The sequence below is a fragment of the Myxine glutinosa genome, chromosome 8 (genome assembly GCF_964187855.1).
Source record: "Myxine glutinosa chromosome 8, kmMyxGlut1.1, whole genome shotgun sequence".
NCBI lineage: Eukaryota > Metazoa > Chordata > Myxini > Myxiniformes > Myxinidae > Myxine > Myxine glutinosa.
Window position 1 is genome coordinate 109,383,753 of NC_136268.1, and position 19,164 is coordinate 109,402,916.

Sequence of the window (19,164 nt, forward strand, 5' to 3'; positions counted from 1 at the left end):
TCGCACCATGCACACCACTCCGTACCACTTACTCCATGTATTCCACACACCTGTACTTGCACACCTGTGCTCTCATACTTGGTGCCGCCTGCACCCTTCTCTCCCCCAAGCGCATTCGCGCTGATCCACCACACTCACTACTCATACACTGCTCCACACACCTGTCCAGTTCTCACACAGCATCATCTCATCTAACTACTCCCCTCTGAAACTTGCGCTTCCCAGTCGTCCCTTTAAACTATTGCGCTCCCTCGTCATTATAATCCACACTAATCTACCTGCGTCCCCACTACAGGTATCAGTCACTAACTAATCTTAACGTTACCTAATGTCATCTTCGCTAGATCCCTACACACAATATCCTAACCCACCCGGGCTAGTTTTCACTGCCATACACCCCCTAAACTATTGCGCATTTGCCCCACAGTTTGTGAGGGATGACAGAGTTGCCATCCCACCACATCGGGCATCTCCCACTACCAATTTTGCACATCAAATTTCAACAAATCAAAAATTTGCCAATCACTACTCATCATCTGCCAATCATTACTGCCGATCCTTTGCCAATCATCAAATTTTGTTTTTCTAATTTCGGGGCCAAAACACTATCCTCGTCATTACAGTCTACTTACTAATGCCTCTCGGTGCGCCAATTCACTTCTAAGGCTCGGCTTCGTACAGCCAAGCCATGAATGCGGGTTGTTTGGTGCCAGCGGCTGGATACGTCCCGCATTCGGTGCAGGGAAGGAGGTTTACCCGGGCCGAGGTCCCACGCACCATCTCGGCACGGAGCCATCCCATGGCCCGATCTCGACCTGCCGGAATGCCTCAACAAAAAGTGGTCGCCATGACGACCCTTCCTATCGGGCTGCCCGCTCCGCCTCGTGGGGCACGGACGCGGCCGTTCAAAGCGAGGCCCAGCGTGGATCGCGTACGGCGGTCCTTTCGAACCCGCCGTGGCTCGGATCCCCGCTGGTTCTCGCGGCACGCGAAGCCCGGCACGCACCGAGGGCCCGATTCGGCTATAAGTCGCTCTAAAAGCTAACCCGGTTACCGTCGATGCTTCACCTGCATGCTTACACGCATCCGCTACCCCTTTCTTGCTCATACCTCCAGCTGTTCCCATGCTCCTCGTACCTTTCCTTACACACCTCGGTACACTCATTCCACTCACAGCCTTGGTCACACACCTGACCACCGAACACTTTGGCACACATTCGTTGATCGCACACCTCACCAACACACCTCTTCGCGCCCCTTCCTCGGTCACCTCCTCTGTGACAATCACAGGTGTGCTTTCACTCGCACACCCAACCACGTGCCTCACTACCAATTCCAGCGTGCATTCCCACACACGCTCTACCATTCCAGGTGTGCTTCCTTTCTCACCTGTCACAACCAACTCACGCTCCGTGTCACTCTTACTACTCTCACCTCCACTCTTGACAGCGCACTCACCCTTACTCTCGACAGCGCACTCTTTCCTCATGCACCCGTCCGTTACACACCTTTCTCGCGCACACTCTCCCGTTACATCCTCTGTAACACTCACCACAGGCGCGCATTCTCCCTTTACACCCTCCGTAACACTCCTCACTACGCGCTTCCATGTGCTCCCTCGCACACGCGCTACGACCGACTCACTCTCGACAGCACCCTCACTCCTTGGCACGCACTTTGTCCTCACACACCCCAGAGTCGGACTTTCTCGCACACCTCCTTTTTCGCACACCAGACCTGTCGCACACTTCACCAACGGCCTCTCACGAACACCCGGGTCCATCTCGACCCCCAAGCTCATTAAATCACCTGGTGCATCATACGCACGACCATATTGGTCACCACTTACACTGGGTCCTCTTCCTCTTCGCTTCTCCTCCATCACCTGCGAATCCCTCATCCGGTTAATGAGCACATCATCACGATCCGAACACAGACTTTGGACCAATTCTTTTACCTCCTCTTTTATCTCTTTCTTATCCCCTCTCCGTCGCTTCTTAATTTCGCTCACCCCTTCTTCCACTTCTTCTAATTTCTGCTTCACCTCTTTTATTTCCCGGTGCGTCTCCTCAAGCTCGTCCTCTAAGGCCACCTTGACCGTTTCTATGTGCGTCCTCACCTGCCGGTCCTTCGTCTCCATTACCTCTACCACCTTGTTCATTTTCCTCGTCAGGTCCTCATGTACCGTCTGACACTCTTTTTTAATTACCCCTACGTCCTTTTTCATCTCCTTCTGTGTCGATTTTAATCCCTCTATTACCGCTGTGTTCTTCTTTACCTGGTCCGTTAGTTCTTTTTGTCCCTCCGTCAGCTGTTCCACTCCCAGCGTCAACTCCTCTATACCACCTTGCAATTTTACAGTCCCCTTTCTCACCTCCTTCTCCATGCGCTCCTTACAGTGCCTCACCTCCTCGCGCACTCCTCCGACCTCCTCACTCACACCTCTTCTGATCTCTTCTCCCATCACTTGCATCTCCTGCCCAGATGCCACCCTCATCTGCTCCATTTCCTCCCTGTGAGCATCCAATTTAGTTTCTACCCCCATTCTGACCCCCTCTATCTGCTGCCCCATTTTTTAAACTTCCCTTTCCGCTTGGTCCCTCATGTCCCTCAATTTGCCTTCCATACTGTTTTCTAACCCCTCTAACCCCTTTTGCATCCCTTCCATTTGATTCTCTTGAGCGGCCATTCTGTTTTCTACCCCCGTTAACCCATTCTTTACCTCTTTTATCCCATTGTCTAACCCCTCACCGGTACCCCTCGCTTCGTCCCTCATTACCCCCATTTGGCCCTCCAATCGCTCACCCTGAGCATCCATCCGGTTCCCCATTACCCCCATTTGGCCCTCCAATCGCTCACCCTGAGCATCCATCCGGTTCCCCATTACTCCCAATTGCTCACTCTGCAGTTTGAGGGACGCCTGCATTTGCGCCATAAATTGCTCCATGAGGGCCTGCATTTGGGCCATCCCTCCCACTTGTGCAGCGGGTGCGGCCGCCGTAGCCATGTGCGAGGCGCCATTTTGCGCGCCCGCAACCTCGTGCGCGAGGACGCCATTTTGCGAACCTGCCGCCCTCACTGCTTTGCTCTCCTCATGTCCCTCAATTTGGTCCTGGATCGACCCTGCCTCACTCTCCTCTACCGGAACCCAGCCGTCTTGATCTGCCATAGCGCGACTTTCAAAATTCGGGTTTTTTTTTTTTTTTTGTAAAACAAAATCAAATTTCGCCGTTAACAATTTCGAGCGCGTGAAGCGCGCTTCGGGTCCAATCCCACTTCCCGACACCAATTGTTACGGACACGGCTTAGATGTTATGATGGGCCGAGCGGAATGGCCGCCGTGTTCGCACAGTTTACCCGATTCCACCCGACGTTGACCCAAATCGCGCTATGCTAAATCAATGAAGGAAAGGACACAACGGCTGGGATAAATGAAACGACACAAGGGGTACAGTTCTCAAGACCTCCGGAGGAGGATATAATTGGTGGTGGAGAAAAGGGGTAGATTACAAGGTAAGAGGTAAAGCACAGAAGAGATAGGCACTTAGACACAATCTTATCTATCCCAGACAGACCACAGACAAACGGAACAAGACTGACTTACACAGGGATTGATGGCAGGGAAGGGCAGGCAGTCGATAGCGCAAGGTGCACCTTGGCTCAGGGACAGGATACAGCTCAGTCCAGTCCAGAGATGCGGGGCGGTGTCACAGCGCTCGGAGGTGGCGTCCTTCTCTGTCCAAGCTGAGGGCGCATCTGACGTCACCTCCCTCTTCCTGCGCATGCTCAGCGGGGAGTGACACGCCCTCGGCTCGCTGGCTCCGCCCCAGATGGAATCGGTCCGCCGCTTCTATTGGGTGCGGGGGGTTACCGGGCTCCGCCCTTGACGAGGAGCTGACAGCGAGCCCCTACGTGGTAACCCCGTCGAGCACATGCTCGATGGCGGCTCGTTGGAAAGGCTTGGTGCCCTTTCAACACCCCCTACCAACCAAGCCGGAGTGAGGACGCACACTCCCCGCACCACCGCCGCTGTTGTTGTTGTTGTTGTTGTTGTACCATGAGGAAGAGCTGCGGGGAGGTATTGGGAGGTCCTAAACTTCCTAACGGTGCCATACAATCACATTCTGGTGCAACGAAGAGTCAGAATTAATGGAAACGAGTCCTTAACTGACATAGACTAAGAATAACTAGCAAGATGTCCTATAGTTGTCTACGTGAGATGCGGTGGACCTGGATGCGACATTTAATGGGGGAAATAGGGGAAGGTCGGGTCTACAGAGTGTTATTTACAGGAAATGGGACTAGGGAATGGGGGATTGGGGATAGTTGGGAAGTATGGAGGAAATAGGGGAATATTTACAAGCGGATATGGATGGAGGCCAATCTCATATCCGCAACAATATTTTAACCCCATTAATCACCCGCCTCCCAAGCACATCTTTACCTTCACCAACAAAGGTGGATGGAGGTAATGTTTTCACCCCTGTCTGTCTGTCTGTCCGTTTGTGAACAAAATATCTCAAAAAGTTGTTGACGGATTTGGAGGAAATTTGGCAGAGATGTAACGTATGTGTCCAGGACAAAATGATTAGATTTTGGTAAAGATTCGGATCCAGCTAACAGAATTTTTAAAGTGAGTATTCACCATTGAGTGATTGGGCCAAGAATGATAAATAGCAGCATATCTCAAAAAGTTATGGACGGATTTGGACGAAACTTGGTGGACCGGTTGGGTGTGTGAAAAGGACAAATAGATTCGATTTTGGTGAAGATCTGTATATGGATTCGGATACGAGATTTATTTAATTTTAAAGTAATTCTTCACCATTGAGAGATCGGGTGAAAAGCGATTATATAACATTTTATTTTTAAAAATTATGGACGAGTTATGAATAAACTTGGTGGACGAGTTGGTTACGTGACGAGAACAAGCCGATTAGATTTTGGTTCAGGTCGGATCTGGATTCGGACCTATCAGTGGGATAGAAAACGTAAACTGTTCACCAGGCGGAGGTATGTTCTCTACCGAGTGCCGTTCTAGTTTTCCAAGTTTCCAGTTTTTCCTTCCTAAGAGTTTGCGGCTGTGTTGTTCACCCCCTATGTTCTACCCTTGCCCTCATTCTTCCCCACACCCCTTAATTGTCTAAGTCTCCCTCTATTTGGTGCATCATCTCTGCCGTCAGTGTGTTTCCCCATCTCTCTTTCCACTGTTCCCTTTGTCCTGGTCCATTCTATATTCTAACTCCTCCATGAACCTCAACATGATAAACAAAAAGGTCAAACTCACCCTGAGCACTCTCAGCTATCTGTTGTGTGGTTAAATTTTATTTATCTGTTATCCTGGTGTTTCCCTTTCCTTTCCTTCATGATGATCTTATACACGTACCTGGCTGTGCAGCCTCGAGTAATCTTCACCTCTTGCCGTCTGCTCACATCAGTCAACAAGGATCTGCTGCCCACCTCACAAATCAGCAATGTTATCTATGAGTTTAAGTGCCGATGTGAAGCTTGGTACGTGGGCCGTACAACCGAACGGTTGGCTGATCGTATCAAACAGCATGTCCACCTGGCGATCGGAGGAAAGAACTTGGGAGAGAGGACTCAACCGGTATGAGTATGCAAGAACATTCAAGAACTGTCTACCATTTCTTCTTCTTCTAATGCTTCTTCTGCCATTGTGCGGCACCTGTTTGCCAACCCCGATTGTGCAGACCAGTACAATGCAGATATGTTCAAGATATTGAGCCAAAGTCGGAGCACGTTACATCTACGTATGTTGAAAGCAACTTTCATCCATTCCACGGAACCGACATTGTGTTGTCAAAAGGAATTTGTACATTTTCTCTCATTCTCTTTCAACACGGAAAGATTAAAGGTATTTCCCCGACCGCTGTCCATGGTATGTCTGCAAATGCTGAGTCCTCAGCTTTGGGGGGAATCCCATCCCCCATCCCACCAATATATTGGTGCTGGTGAGTCATCGCTCTCAACTCCACTCCAGCCAATCAGAGCCAGGGATAGTGGTGACTGAGTCAACCAATGGGTGTTCAGATTACCAATTACGTCAAGACTGATGAACCAATCGGTGCCGCTCTTACATATACATGCTTATATATACACGATCTTTCACTTCCTCTGAATTACTTTGAGGAGCACAGCACGAAAAGCTTCGGTTAATCTTATTATTTCGTTTGTTTTCTTGTATTTTAAATTTCTCAAATTCTTCGCCCACTGCTACATTCCATCCTTCAGTTTGCTGAGGCTGATTGGGACGGATTTCGTTCTTTTCTGGCTGATGTGCCATGGGCATCGGCTTTCAGTCTGGGTCCAGATTTGGGCTAATCAGGAAATATCCCAATGGATTCACATTGGACTTGACAATTATATTCCTTCACATACCTTTCAGACAAAGGTTCATTCTCAGCCCTGGTTCACTTCTGCTTTTGCAGCAGCAATTGCTCATCGTAACCATTCGTTCACGCAGTACCATATGCCGGGGACCTTTGATTCAAAGCACCTGTTTTATGAAGCTAGTAATTGCCGGGGAAGAGAGTTTTGGAGGATGCCGAGCAGCAATATGCAGACTCTGCTGCTGGTTCTAGAAACTTCTGGCGGATTGCCAACAGTGTTCATAACCTCAACAAGCCCTCTACACCTCCTCTCTTTCAGGATACTGGGGTTCTTACCTCCCCTTGGGATAGGGCCAATCTTTTTGCAGAGCAATTTGCCTCCAATTCCTCACTTAACGATGATGGACATTCCCTCCATAATTTTTCCATCTCGCACAGAAAAGGTTATTTCTGTTCCCCTTGTCACACTAAGAATGTCGTCAAAATTATTCATTCTTTGGACGTCTCAAAAGCTACTGGTCCCGATGCGATTTCTGTAGTTGTTACCCTGCACTCGCGAAACGAAGAGCAGGGTTCGGGCATTTGATTGTGTATGTGTGGTGTACATACGTGTGGTGTACATACGTGTGGCATGTGTGTCTGCATTTTTAAAATTCATTTTCTTGGCAATCGTTGGTCCGTTTGACACTAAAGTTTACTATGGGAGTGCCTCCACCAACACTACAAGTCCTGGTTATTTTTCAACATGATCAAAGGTTTACCTTGTTGGTTGTGATCACCTTGAGCAGTTGTCACGAGATAGAATACCAGTCCAAGGGACCAAAGTAGCCACCATTATTTTTGTTTTGGATCACGTGAGGACCAAGTTGTGTTGTTTCCCTGTTCTCATATCACTGAACCTCAGACTCTGCCATGACTTGCAACTGAGGTGATCATTTGAAACGACACTGTCTCAACACTTGAAGATATTTTTAACTTTTTCAGTTTGTCCTGGAAACTTTTTTGTTTTCTGTGCACCGTCCATGACATATGGAAAATATGATTCACATTAGAGGATGGTCTCCATCTCCTATATGCTGTGGTGTTTGTATGCAGCCTATGGCTGATTGGCTGCATCACTTTCTGGGGGCATGGCTGTGCCACGGATGCAATGCCTCCCATTACCAATCACCTGGTGCTCATTTTGCCGACCTCAGGATGACAGGCTGAGTCAACACACCTGGTGTTAATTCAACGGCATGACAGGGGCTCAAATTCAGGACCCTAAGATCTTCAGCTACCTTAACAGTTAAGCCAACACCAGGCTTATGGAGCACCTCCTCCTGTAGAATTTCAAAATGATAATTATGATGTCATAGGTCGCGTGGTACAGGTGTCATCTTGGAACAATCACCCTAAGAAAACCCTAAGATCTCCAGCCACCTTAACTGTTAAGTGAACACCAGGCCGAGAGTGAGAGTTTCAGCCACAGAGTAGACTCCAGGGCCCGTATTCATAAACGTTCTTATGTTAAGTACACTTAAACTCCAAGTGTGACACTTACCTAGAACTAAGACTTATGTCGGTATTCATAAATGACCTTAAGTGTTACACCTCACTCAGTGTGACACCTAAATATAGGCATAACACCTAACCGTTTTGACTGGCCGTTGCTAGGGTTAATGATCATATTTCTTGCACGATTGTGTCAGTTTCTGTGGTTTGGCTGAGTGCCATGACATAAGGACGGGACTACATAACTGGGTTCAAATCCAAGTGCTATTATTTAATGCTGTTCTAAGTCGCTAGGAAGACCTTAGGCATTCTTTCCACCCTTCATCATGGCAGGGAACACTACGTTGACGAAGCGAAATAAAAATTTCACTGATGCTGAAAAGTTTCGGCTGTGCGAAGAGTACGAAAAGCATATTGGTGTCATCGTATCGAAGTTTTCTGCCGCCGTTTCGAACAGAAAGAAGCATGACGCATGGGTTAAGATAACGGAGGCCATGAATAGAAGAAATCCTACCGTGGTAAGGAGTGACAAGGACTACCAGAAAAAATGGCAGAACATGTGCTCAGTTATGAAGGATGAATACCGCACGTACAGAAAAGAACTTGTACAGAAAATAACTTGCCAAAACCTTAAGTTCCCTTGGCAATGCGTGGTTTCCCAATGTCAATGGATCAAGATTATCACCAATAACATCAATAACATCCAAAATCGTTTGCCGGTCAAGGCGGTATCGTTGGTATAGTTCGACATCATCGTACTCATCTAGCAGATGAAGTCGGTCACGAAATACTCGTTCTCGACGAATTGCACGCCGTCGAACCAGCCGTTCTTGTGCTATCAGAAGCAATGCAGCCAATCCTCTTCGCTGTCTGGTCGAAAGTGGACAGAATATACAGTGTGTGGCCAACTTACGTTCACTTAAGACACCCTGGAGGTGTCTCAAATGTAAGCATGAAGTTGAGTGTAATACATTAGGTGAGTAGCATATTGAATACCACTTGTTCGTAAAACCTAAGTTAGGAGGTACTTAAGTGTTATACTTAGACTTAAGTACGTTTATGAAAACGGGCCCAGGCTCCTATATGCTGCCTCCTTGTACTTCCTGCATTGCTCATTGTTTATGGTGTGCTGGAAGGCCTACGCACTCGACTAGCATGTCCAACTGGCCTTAGGCGTGGATCAAAGTTGTCGAACATTTCCATAACATTTTTACATTTAAATTAATCATAAGTTGATATTTCCACTTGAATGTGCAGTCTGCTGGAGTTAGATCTACTGCAATCCATATTTTATATTCCAAGGTTAAAAACTCCATCACACAAACACACTTTGAACTTTGCACAGCAAGAGCACAAGAAAATTCGCATTTTTAATAAAATTCTGAATTATAAAATTGCATTTTAATCTAATGTGCATTTTTAATCTGCAAAATGCCAAGTGATCACCTGGACCAAATTATTTCAGAACCACCATCCTCAATGATTGGCCATTAATTTCTCCCGAGCCCTACATACAGTCACGTGAAAAAGTAAGTACACCCCATGTAAAGTTTTGACTTTTTCAACATACAGCTATTTGATCTTCATTTCAACAATATTGATAGATAAAAGTCATACAATATAACAAATATCATGAAACATTTACATTTTGCAGTCCATTGTATAATTTAAATAAACATAAATGCAAATTTCGCATGTGGAAAAAGTAAGTACACCCCGACATTTATCACTACTTCAAATACCTAAAATTAGAATCAGGTGCACCAGCTCAGGTGCAAATGATTAGAACATCGTTAGAGAAGATCTTGGAGGAACCTGTCTTATTTAAACCTCAGACATTTAGTTTGGTTTGCTCTTTGTTGATGAAGTGTGCGGCGTCACCATGCGTAGATCAAAAGAGCTCTCTGAGACCTTCAGAAAGAAGGTTATAGATGCCTACGAGTCTGGGAAGGGATTTAAAAAGATCTCCAAACAATTTGAAATCAATCATTCGACTGTCCGGGAGATCATCTGCAAGTGGAGAAGATTCCAAACAATTGCCAACTTGTTCAGGCCAGGCCGCCCCAGCAGGTTCAGCCAGAGAGCAGACTGCAAGATGCTGAAAGAAGTCTCTAAGAACCCGAGAATGTCATCACGGGACCTACAGGTAGCTCTTGCCACTGTTGATGTCAAAGTGCACATGTCTACCATTAGAAAGAGGCTGCACAAATTTGATCTACATGGGAGGTGTGCCAGGAGGAAACCTTTGCTGTCCAGAAAGAACATCAGGGCAAGACTAAACTTGGCCAATGAACACCGAGGCAAAGACCAGCACTTCTGGAACAATGTGCTCTGGACAGATGAGTCAAAGGTAGAGCTATTTGGCCACAGTACCAGAAGACATGTTTGGTGAAAACCAAAGACAGCATTTGACCACAATAACCTGATACCAACTGTAAAGCATGGTGGTGGAAATATTATGGTTTGGGGCAGCTTTGCTGCATCAGGGCCTGGGCAGCTCACCGTCATGGAATCCACTATGAATTCTTCATTGTACCAGAGGGTGCTTGAGGATAATGTGAGGCCATCTGTCGGAAAGTTGAAGCTCAACCGAGGGTGGACCTTGCAACATGACAATGACCCTAAACATACCAGTAAATCCACCAAGGAATGGCTGAAAAGAAAGAAATGGAGGGTTCTGGAATGGCCAAGTCAAAGCCCGGATCTAAATCCCATCGAGATGTTGTGGGGGGATTTGAAACGAGCTGTGCATGCCAGAAACCCCTCAAACATCGCACAGCTGAAAGAATTCCGCATGGAGGAGTGGGAAAAAATTTCTCCCAGTCGATGTCAGAGACTGGTAGACAGTTATAAGATACGCCTACTTGAGGTTGTTTCTGCCAAAGGGGGCAATACCACCTATTAGAGCCAAGGATGTACTTACTTTTTCCACATACAAAATTTGCATTTATGTTTATTTAAATTATACAATGGACTACAAAATGTAAATGTTTCATGATATTTGTTATATTATATCACCTTTATCTATCAAGATTGTTGAAATGAAGATCAAATAAATGTTTGTTGAAATATGTTGAAAAAGTCAAAACTTTACATGGGGTGTACTTACTTTTTCACATGACTGTATATAAAGAGTATATTTATTTGTTATACAGACATTTAATTGAAAGCAAATTATTTGTTCGGTTTTGTCACTCTAATTGCGAATGTAATAGTCAAAGCCGATAAAGAAACTCACGACTCGTGCAGGCAGGTTGCCAAAGGAAACCTGCACACGATTTTGCCTGCAGCTGAGAAAGATTTATGACCTTTCTCAACTCCCAGTTACTAAAGAGAATAGTCATAACTTGTAGCTTGTATAGAACACGATTTAAACTGAACTACATATATTAATGAAGCTTAATCAAGGAGTTGAGGCTCAAGAAAGTCACTCAGTTCACAAAGTAAGTACGCAAATAATTAATTTTTCACTTCCACACACCTCTACCTATCACACACCTCTACCTATCCACTTGTCTGGGAAACCTTCCTTCAAGAACTATCGCACATTTCAAGCGTCGTGGCAGGGAGCACCGTCTTGCTCGTACAAGATGATGTGTGAAAGATTCAATCTCCGTAGTTGAGTAACAAAGGTATTCTGCAACATCACAAAGTAACTTTCACCATTGACCGTTGCTCCTTCAAAAATGATCGTGAAACTTTTCCTTTCGGAGCGGTGTGCACCACCAACCAGCCATTATTAAGTTGTTTTCCACAGTAACAAAAGTGATTTTCTTGGGTGCGACTGACACGTCTCTATCTTTCCCTTCATGCAGGACTTCATGCAAGACAAATGATGAATTGCGAAAGATGATGGGAATATTGCCTGTGATTGATGCTGTGAAGAGGAACAGGTTGAGATGGTTTGGTCATGTATTGAGGAAGGATGAAAGTGACTGGTTGAGAAGAGTGATGGAAGTTAATGTAGAAGGAAGTAGAGGACGGGGAAGACCGAGAAAGACTTGGCTAAAGATGGTGGAAGAAGAAATGCGGACAAGGGGGTTAACAAGGAGAGATGCAGAAAATAGGGCAAAATGGAGAAGATTGTCATGGGGACCGCAAGGCTAACCCCCGCTCTAGCAGGGAACATGGCCTTAAAATGCATGTTGTGTTGTGTTGTATGCAGGACTACCTAACAATTGGATTCGTGTTCATCTTGATGTTGGCGGGATTTTATTTCTTCCTCTACTACATCTTCTCCACCTCCGTCGTGTTGAAAGACCTTTGGGAAGATGATCTTTGAAGCATTTACTCACCAGCTTGTGTTGGAAGAAGCTTTTTACTTATCGTTTGTACCCTGAGGCATAACTTTACCATTGTGTCAGAAATTCTAAATACAATATAGTGATTGTAAAATAGTGTCATTCACTCATGACTGGTTAGACACATTTACCTGTGAAAAATAACTAAATAAATCAGGAATCCACCTCAGAATAGGTCGCACCTCACTCAGGTCATAGATTGTCCTGGATATGTTGTGACTTTGTCCAATGCTGAGTGCACAAATTGATATTGGAGGAACATTCAAGGTGTATATTTGCGTTCTACCATTGCTTTTGCTAAGCCAGTCGCCTTTTTGTGCTCACACATGTCGGGAGGCAAATGTTTGGTACTTCTCTTCAATGTACCCCTTATTTTGCGTATATGCCACTCTTTCCCTCCAGCGCAAATGTACCACTGCAGTACAGCAGCATCTTTGGAGGAAAAATTTATTATAAAAAAATGTATCGTTTTTTATTATTATTATTAAACATTCCACCCAAAACATTCCTCAGGAATCAGCCATTAATTATGATTAGTACTTGTGATATTTGCATCTCTGCCACCTCTGACCCCACTCATTTGCAAGATGATGTAGTCTCTAGAGATTTATGTTGCATTGTTTAATTTAAAGGACCAAGGAGATGTTACACGAATGCTGTTCAACCTGACATCTTCAAAAAGGAAAGCTCATGTTCTACTTATTGGACCACTGGATGACCATTTTGTTATTGATGCAAGCAAGATATTCACAAACGGTCAGGAATAAGAATTGTGAGCATTAAATCTTTCCTTGATTCCTTGAAGTTTTACAGATTCTGTGTTGAAGAAGAAGAAGAAGAACCACCTTTAGAGGCCATTTTTCCCTGCATTGCCTTTTTCGGGCACCATGGTCCCCTTTTTGAAGCAATGTTTTATGGCCGGATGCCCTTCCTGCCACCAACCCTGTTTGTCGCCTCTTGCGACACACAGGGAATTACCAGTGAACTGGTACTCAATTTGCCGATCTCGGAAGGATGACAGGCTGAGTCAACCCCCCTGGTGTTAATTTAGCGATCGACCGGGATTTGAGCCCAGGATCCTAGGATCCAAAGCCGGCACCCCGGCACCCTAACCGCTAAGCCAACACCAGGCTGTGTTGATTGCACAATAATGCACTTGTAAAAAAATGTTTTTTCAGCTTCAACATCAGTAGGCTACCCACCAAGTTTATGTTTATTCCCCTCCGTATGTAGTGTGTATTGGAACATTATATCGTCTAAAAATGAAAGAGAAATGATGCAAAATCTATATATGTAGGCACACCCGATACATGAAATAATGTGAAAGAGAAATGGTATGGCAGTCCTCTATATGGAGGGGATGGCATGTAAAAAAAAAATGGCCGCCTCATCAAATGCGTACAAAATGGTGCTGTGAAAAGTCTGCTCTCGAGTAAAGTCATATGCGTTTAAAAGTCATACTTTTTATTCTCAAGCCTTTTCATGACTACAAGACTGATAATGATGCCAGAAAACATCGCTAAAGTACCAAGTCGGGAGATCGCAAAACAGCCAAATTGGACTTTTATTTTTCTTTCTTCAGCCAGTCTCGCACAATGATGGCTGAAGCTATTCCAATGACTTCAACGTGAGGAAGCGACATTGTCTCTGGGGTATTGCATTGGCACCATAACGTTTTTCAAAGAAAGCAAACTTGTTTGGCAATCGACATTTACGCATGAGCAGACTAGGAAACTCTGCCGCAATAATCTTTGGCGTAAAGTCTGCCGTGGGTTGCAAGGTAACTGCAGTGTGCGTAATTTACGAAGGAAATAACTATTGGGCCGCAACTTATGGATTGCAATCACAACATATTTTGTAGTTTGTAACTATTGTCTGAAGATGTCTATGTGGGAGGGAGTTGTAGATTTGTAGTGTGGGTTGGTGTAATTGTGTATTATATTTTGTTGTGGGATTGAGACACACAAATGTCAAAAGATGTGATTGCGATCTGTAAAATTATTTTGGTGTCATTCCTACCTTGTTTGCTTGTTTTTTGGGGGGATTCTATCCCGACATTTTTTGTAACGTTTTTTTTGGAACTTGTGTATGTACTTGTATATAAGACTATGTTGCAATCCATTTACATTCATGTTCGACTGAAGTGTGCATGCAATACCATCATCTGTGTCACTGTTTAATTTGGCCACGAGAGATGGTGTGCAATTCTCACCTGGTTTTGCATAGGCGACATGTGAACATTGTTTACAATTTCCTTTTGTGAGGTTTGAAGCATAATGGTTTTTTTTTCTTCTTCAGCATTAGATATTTCATTGTTTTCCCAGAGAAATTAAATATGACATTGTGCTCTGGTGGTACATGGTCTTTATTTTATTTTTGTACTTGCTGCACTTTGACGTACCTCGTACTTGTGGTCCACCCCGATTGTGTCGCTGGTTGATTTTACAGGACTGGCAGCAGGTTCAAAGGGTCCATTGTGGAGGATATTACATTCAAAATTTTGTAAAAAATTGATTGGAGGCACAAGGGTCTTTGCATTTGCACATTGGTCCATCAGTACCCAGGTGTACTATGATAAATGACGTTTGGAGTGAAAATGAGTTGGGAAATCTTTTAATGTTGTTTTGTATGCAGCCTCTGGCTGCTAGTTGCATCATTTGTCTGCAAGTGTGGCTGTTCTGCTGATGCAGTGCCCCCTGTTACCAGTAAGCTGGATACTCATTTTTGCCTACCTCGGAAGGATGACAGGGCTGAATCAACGCACCTGGTGTTATTTAAACGACACGACAGGGGCTCAAACTTAAAACCCCAATATTAAAGACTCGGGCCCTCTTAAATGTCTGAGAAATAGCCATCCTGAGATTCCCTTATACAGTATGTTGATGAAGAACCCAACATCTTAATGCAGAAAAGTGAATACACAGGTTTTCTTAATGGTCCAAACATGCATTGGGGTGGGAATGGGGGATATCCATGAGGAAATATCTGCAACATGGGAGCCATGCAAAAAAAACTTTGAAAACAAGTGGTGTATACCAAGTTACAAATGTTTATAAATAAAAAGTTTCAATTGTCTTTATATTCCATTTTCTCGTGATTAAATCAGTGGTTCTACATGTACTGACAGTCCCCTCTGCAAAGGAGCAAAGCAGACAATGAAATTCGCTTCCAAGAAAGACCAGCTGGTGTGTGCCAAAGTCTGACAAAGAAGGAGCTTCTGGGATCTCCGCCCCCAGGGTTCCATGCTCCGCCCCTGGATCGCCCAGCAACCAAAGCACCCCCAGAGACCAGACCCCAGGGACCAGATATTGTGCTTTGGATAGTTTTTTTTTTCAGTGCTACTGATGCAATTCCCCCCTCCCCCCATTACAAATCATGTGATGCTCATTTTGTCAACTTCTGAAGTATGATAGGCTGAGGCAACCCACCTCGTGTAATATATATATATATTGTTGCAAGAAGAGATTTAGACTTGACGCCAACAAAAGTCGTGGAGGCATCTACGATACAAACCTTCAAGACATGGCTTGTTACAAGATTTGTGTTCATTACATACACAAAGGTGCCAAGTGACGTATTTAGTGTATTTGTAGAAATCCCGTCCATCGATTTGATGATCAGATGATCAGATGACGTGAGGATTAAGGTGTATATCGGTATTTCTGTAAGCTCGGCTGGTTTCCCCATTCCACGTTTGCTTTTCACAACCGCGTCGTGTTAGTATTTTATAACGCCCACAAAGTCTAATATACCATCGAGTCTTTACAATGAAGCCTTGTAAAAATGGTTACACTAAATAATGTGATGAAGTGAAGCTGAGGTGTCACGTGGTTAATGATATAGTTGCTCGGCAACAGAACAACAGGCCGTCTCGCCCTTCTTTTGCGATGATGTGAACGGCAGTTGATGAGGGACTGACCGAAACGGACAGCACAGGTGGACACATGAAAGAACACAGGTATTGCCTATTGTGACAGAAACGGACAGACTCTTCACGCTTGTCTCTGTGATGAAGAGAATGAAAAATTACGTTTTTATTTATGCTCTTTTTCTTACTTTATTGTTCGTTTAAGATCCTGCATTAATTCGAGTTCCTTTGGCCATTCCAAGAGAAACCGATCATGATTCAATGCGGCATTTAATTCCCGGTTAATATCGAACAATGAGCATGTTTGGAATGAACGAAAAACTATTCATTCATTGAAGCGATCTTGAATCGCGTGACGGGGAATAATTAATTATTTAAATTTGACGGTATGTCACGTGCATAAGATTTTTAAAAATCCGACAAGCCAAGCGTTTCATACATAGGGGAGTTCATACACAAGGGAGTTCATACACAAGGGAGTTCATACACAAGGGAGTTCATACACAATGGAGTTCATACACAATGGAGTTCATACACAAGGGTGTTCATACCAAGGGAGTTCATACACAAGGGAGTTCACACAAAGGGTGTTCATACAAAGAGAGTTCATACACAAGGGTGTTCATACACAAGGGTGTTCATACACAAGGGAGTTCATACACAAGGGAGTTCATACAAAGGTTTTCATACACAAGTGTGTTCTAACAAAGGGTGTTCATACAAAGGGAGTTCATCCAAAGGGAGTTCATACACAAGGGTGTTCATACAAAGCGTGTTCATACACAAGGGAGTTCATACAAAGGGTGTTCATACACAAGGGTGTTCATACAAAGGGAGTTCATCCAAAGGGAGTTCATACACAAGGGTGTTCATACAAAGCGTGTTCATACACAAGGGAGTTCATACAAAGGGTGTTCATACACAAGGGTGTTCATACACAAGGGAGTTCATACACAAGGGAGTTCATACACAAGGGTGTTCATACAAAGGGAGTTCATACACAAGGGTGTTCATACAAAGCGTGTTCATACACAAGGGAGTTCATACAACGGGTGTTCATACACAAGGGTGTTCATACACAAGGGAGTTCATATACAAGGGAGTTCATACAAAGAGTGTTCATACACAAGGGAGTTCATACACAAGGGTGTTCATACACAAGGGAGTTCATACACAAGGGTGTTCATATAAAGGGTGTTCATACACAAGGTTTCATACACAAGCGTGTTCATACACAAGGGAGTTCATACACAAGGGTGTTCATACACAAGGGTGTTCATACACAAGGGTGTTCATACATAAGGTTGTTCATACACAAGATTGTTCATACTGTTGCGGATATGGGATTTGCATCCATCCATATCCGCTTGTAAATATTCCCCTATTTCCTCAATACTTCCCAACTATCCCCAATCCCCCATTCCCTAGTCCCATTTTCTGTAAACAACACTCTGTAGACCCGACCTCCCCCTATTTCCCCCCATTAAATGTCGCATCCAGGTCCACCGCATCTCACGTAGACAACTATAGGACATCTTGCTAGTTATTCTTAGTCTATGTCAGTTAAGGACTCGTTTCCATTAATTCTGACCCTTCGTTGCACCAGAATGTGATTGTATGGCACCGTTAGGAAGTTTAGGACCTCTCAATACCTCCCCGCAGCTCTTCCTCACGGTTCAGCAACAACAACAACAACAGCAACGGCGGCGGCGTGCACAGGGAGTGCGCGTCCTCCCTCCGGCTTGGTTGGTAGGGGGTGTTGGGAGGGCATGAGGCCTTCCCAGCGAGCCGCCATCGAACATGTGCTCGACGGGGTTACCAAATAGGGGCTCCCTGTCAGCTCCTCGTCAAGGGCGGAGCCCGGTAACCCCCGCACCTAATGGAAGCGGCGGACCGGTCCCATCTGGGGCGGAGCCAACCAGCCGAGGGCGTGTCACTCCCCGCTGAGCATGCGCAGGAAGAGGGAGGTGACGTCAGATGCGCGCTGAGCTTGGAGAAAGAAAGACGCCACCTCCGAGCGCTGTGAGGCCTCCCTGCATCTCTTGGACCGTGCTTGATCCTGTCCCCGAGCCAAGGTGCACCTTGTGCTATCGAACTACCTGTCCTTCCCTGCCATCAATCCCTGTGTAAGTCAGCCTTGTTCCGTTTGTCTGTGGTCTGTCTGGGATAAGATAAGACTGTAACTAAGTGCCTATCTCTTCTGTGCCTTTACCTCACTACCTTGTAATCTACCCCTTTTCTCCCCCACTGTAATTATATCCTCCTCCGGAGGTCTTGAGAACTGTACCCCTTGCGTCGTTTCATCTATCCCAGTCGTTGTGTCCTTTCCATCATTGATTTAGCATAGCACGATTTGGTCAACGTTTGGGTGGAATCGGGGTCTAGTCGGGGAATAACTGTTAGGTCGCGGTAATACACCACCGCTCGGTCAAAATAACATCTAACCGCGATCTGTAACAATTGGTGTCGAGGAGTGAGATTCGAGGTCCGAACCAAATTTAAAAAAAAAACATCTAGGAAAAAATTTGGTCAAAATTATAAAGACACCGAAATTTGATTTTGTTTTACAAAAAACCCGAATTTTGAAAGTCGCGCTATGGCAGATCAAGACGGCTGGGTTCCGGTAGAGGAGAGTGAGGCAGGGTCGATCCAGGACCAAATTGAGGGACATGAGGAGAGCGAAGCAGTGAGGGCGGCAGGTTCGCAAGATGGCGCTCTCGCGCACGAGGTTGCGGGCGCGCAAAATGGCGCCTCGCACATGGCTACGGCGGCCGCACCCGCTGCACAAGTGGGAGGGATGGCCCAAATGCAGGCCCTCATGGAGCAATTTATGGTACAAATGCAGGCGTCTCTCAACCTGCAGAAGGACGAGATGAGGGCTAATAGTCGGCAATTGGGGAACCAGATGGATGCTCAGAGTGAGCAATTAAGAGACGGGTTAAACAATATGGGAAATAAATTTGAGGGATTAGACAATGGGATAGAAGGGATGAAACATGGGTTAACGGGGGTGGAAAATAGAATGGCTGCCCAGGAGAATCAGATAGAGGGAGTGAAAAATGGGTTAGAGCAGTTAGAAAACAGTATGGAAGGCAAATTGAGGGACATGAGGGACCAAGCGGAAAGGGAAGTTAAACAAATGGGGCAGCAG

General features: G+C 45.3%; 2 protein-coding genes across 3 annotated transcripts in view; both read left to right on the top strand.

Annotated features, from left to right (window-relative positions):
* The window catches only part of LOC137433172 (beta-1,3-galactosyltransferase 1-like), a 166,653-nt gene extending 154,017 nt beyond the window's left edge, over positions 1 to 12,636 (top strand). The window contains exon 10 of the mRNA XM_078783667.1: positions 12,010 to 12,636. Within this exon, the coding sequence (XP_078639793.1) occupies positions 12,010 to 12,119 (110 nt within the window). The 3' untranslated portion in view covers positions 12,120 to 12,636. The remainder of the gene's footprint in view (positions 1 to 12,009) is intronic.
* Positions 12,637 to 15,946: 3,310 nt separating this feature from the next.
* LOC137433173 (kinesin-like protein KIF27) overlaps positions 15,947 to 19,164 on the top strand; it is a 98,140-nt gene continuing 94,922 nt past the window's right edge. The window contains exon 1 of one of the 2 annotated variants that reach the window (XM_078783669.1): positions 15,947 to 16,103. In XM_078783669.1, coding sequence (XP_078639795.1) covers positions 16,090 to 16,103 — 14 coding nt within the window. In that variant the 5' untranslated portion in view covers positions 15,947 to 16,089. The remainder of the gene's footprint in view (positions 16,104 to 19,164) is intronic. The other variant, XM_078783670.1, reaches the window with a different exon arrangement.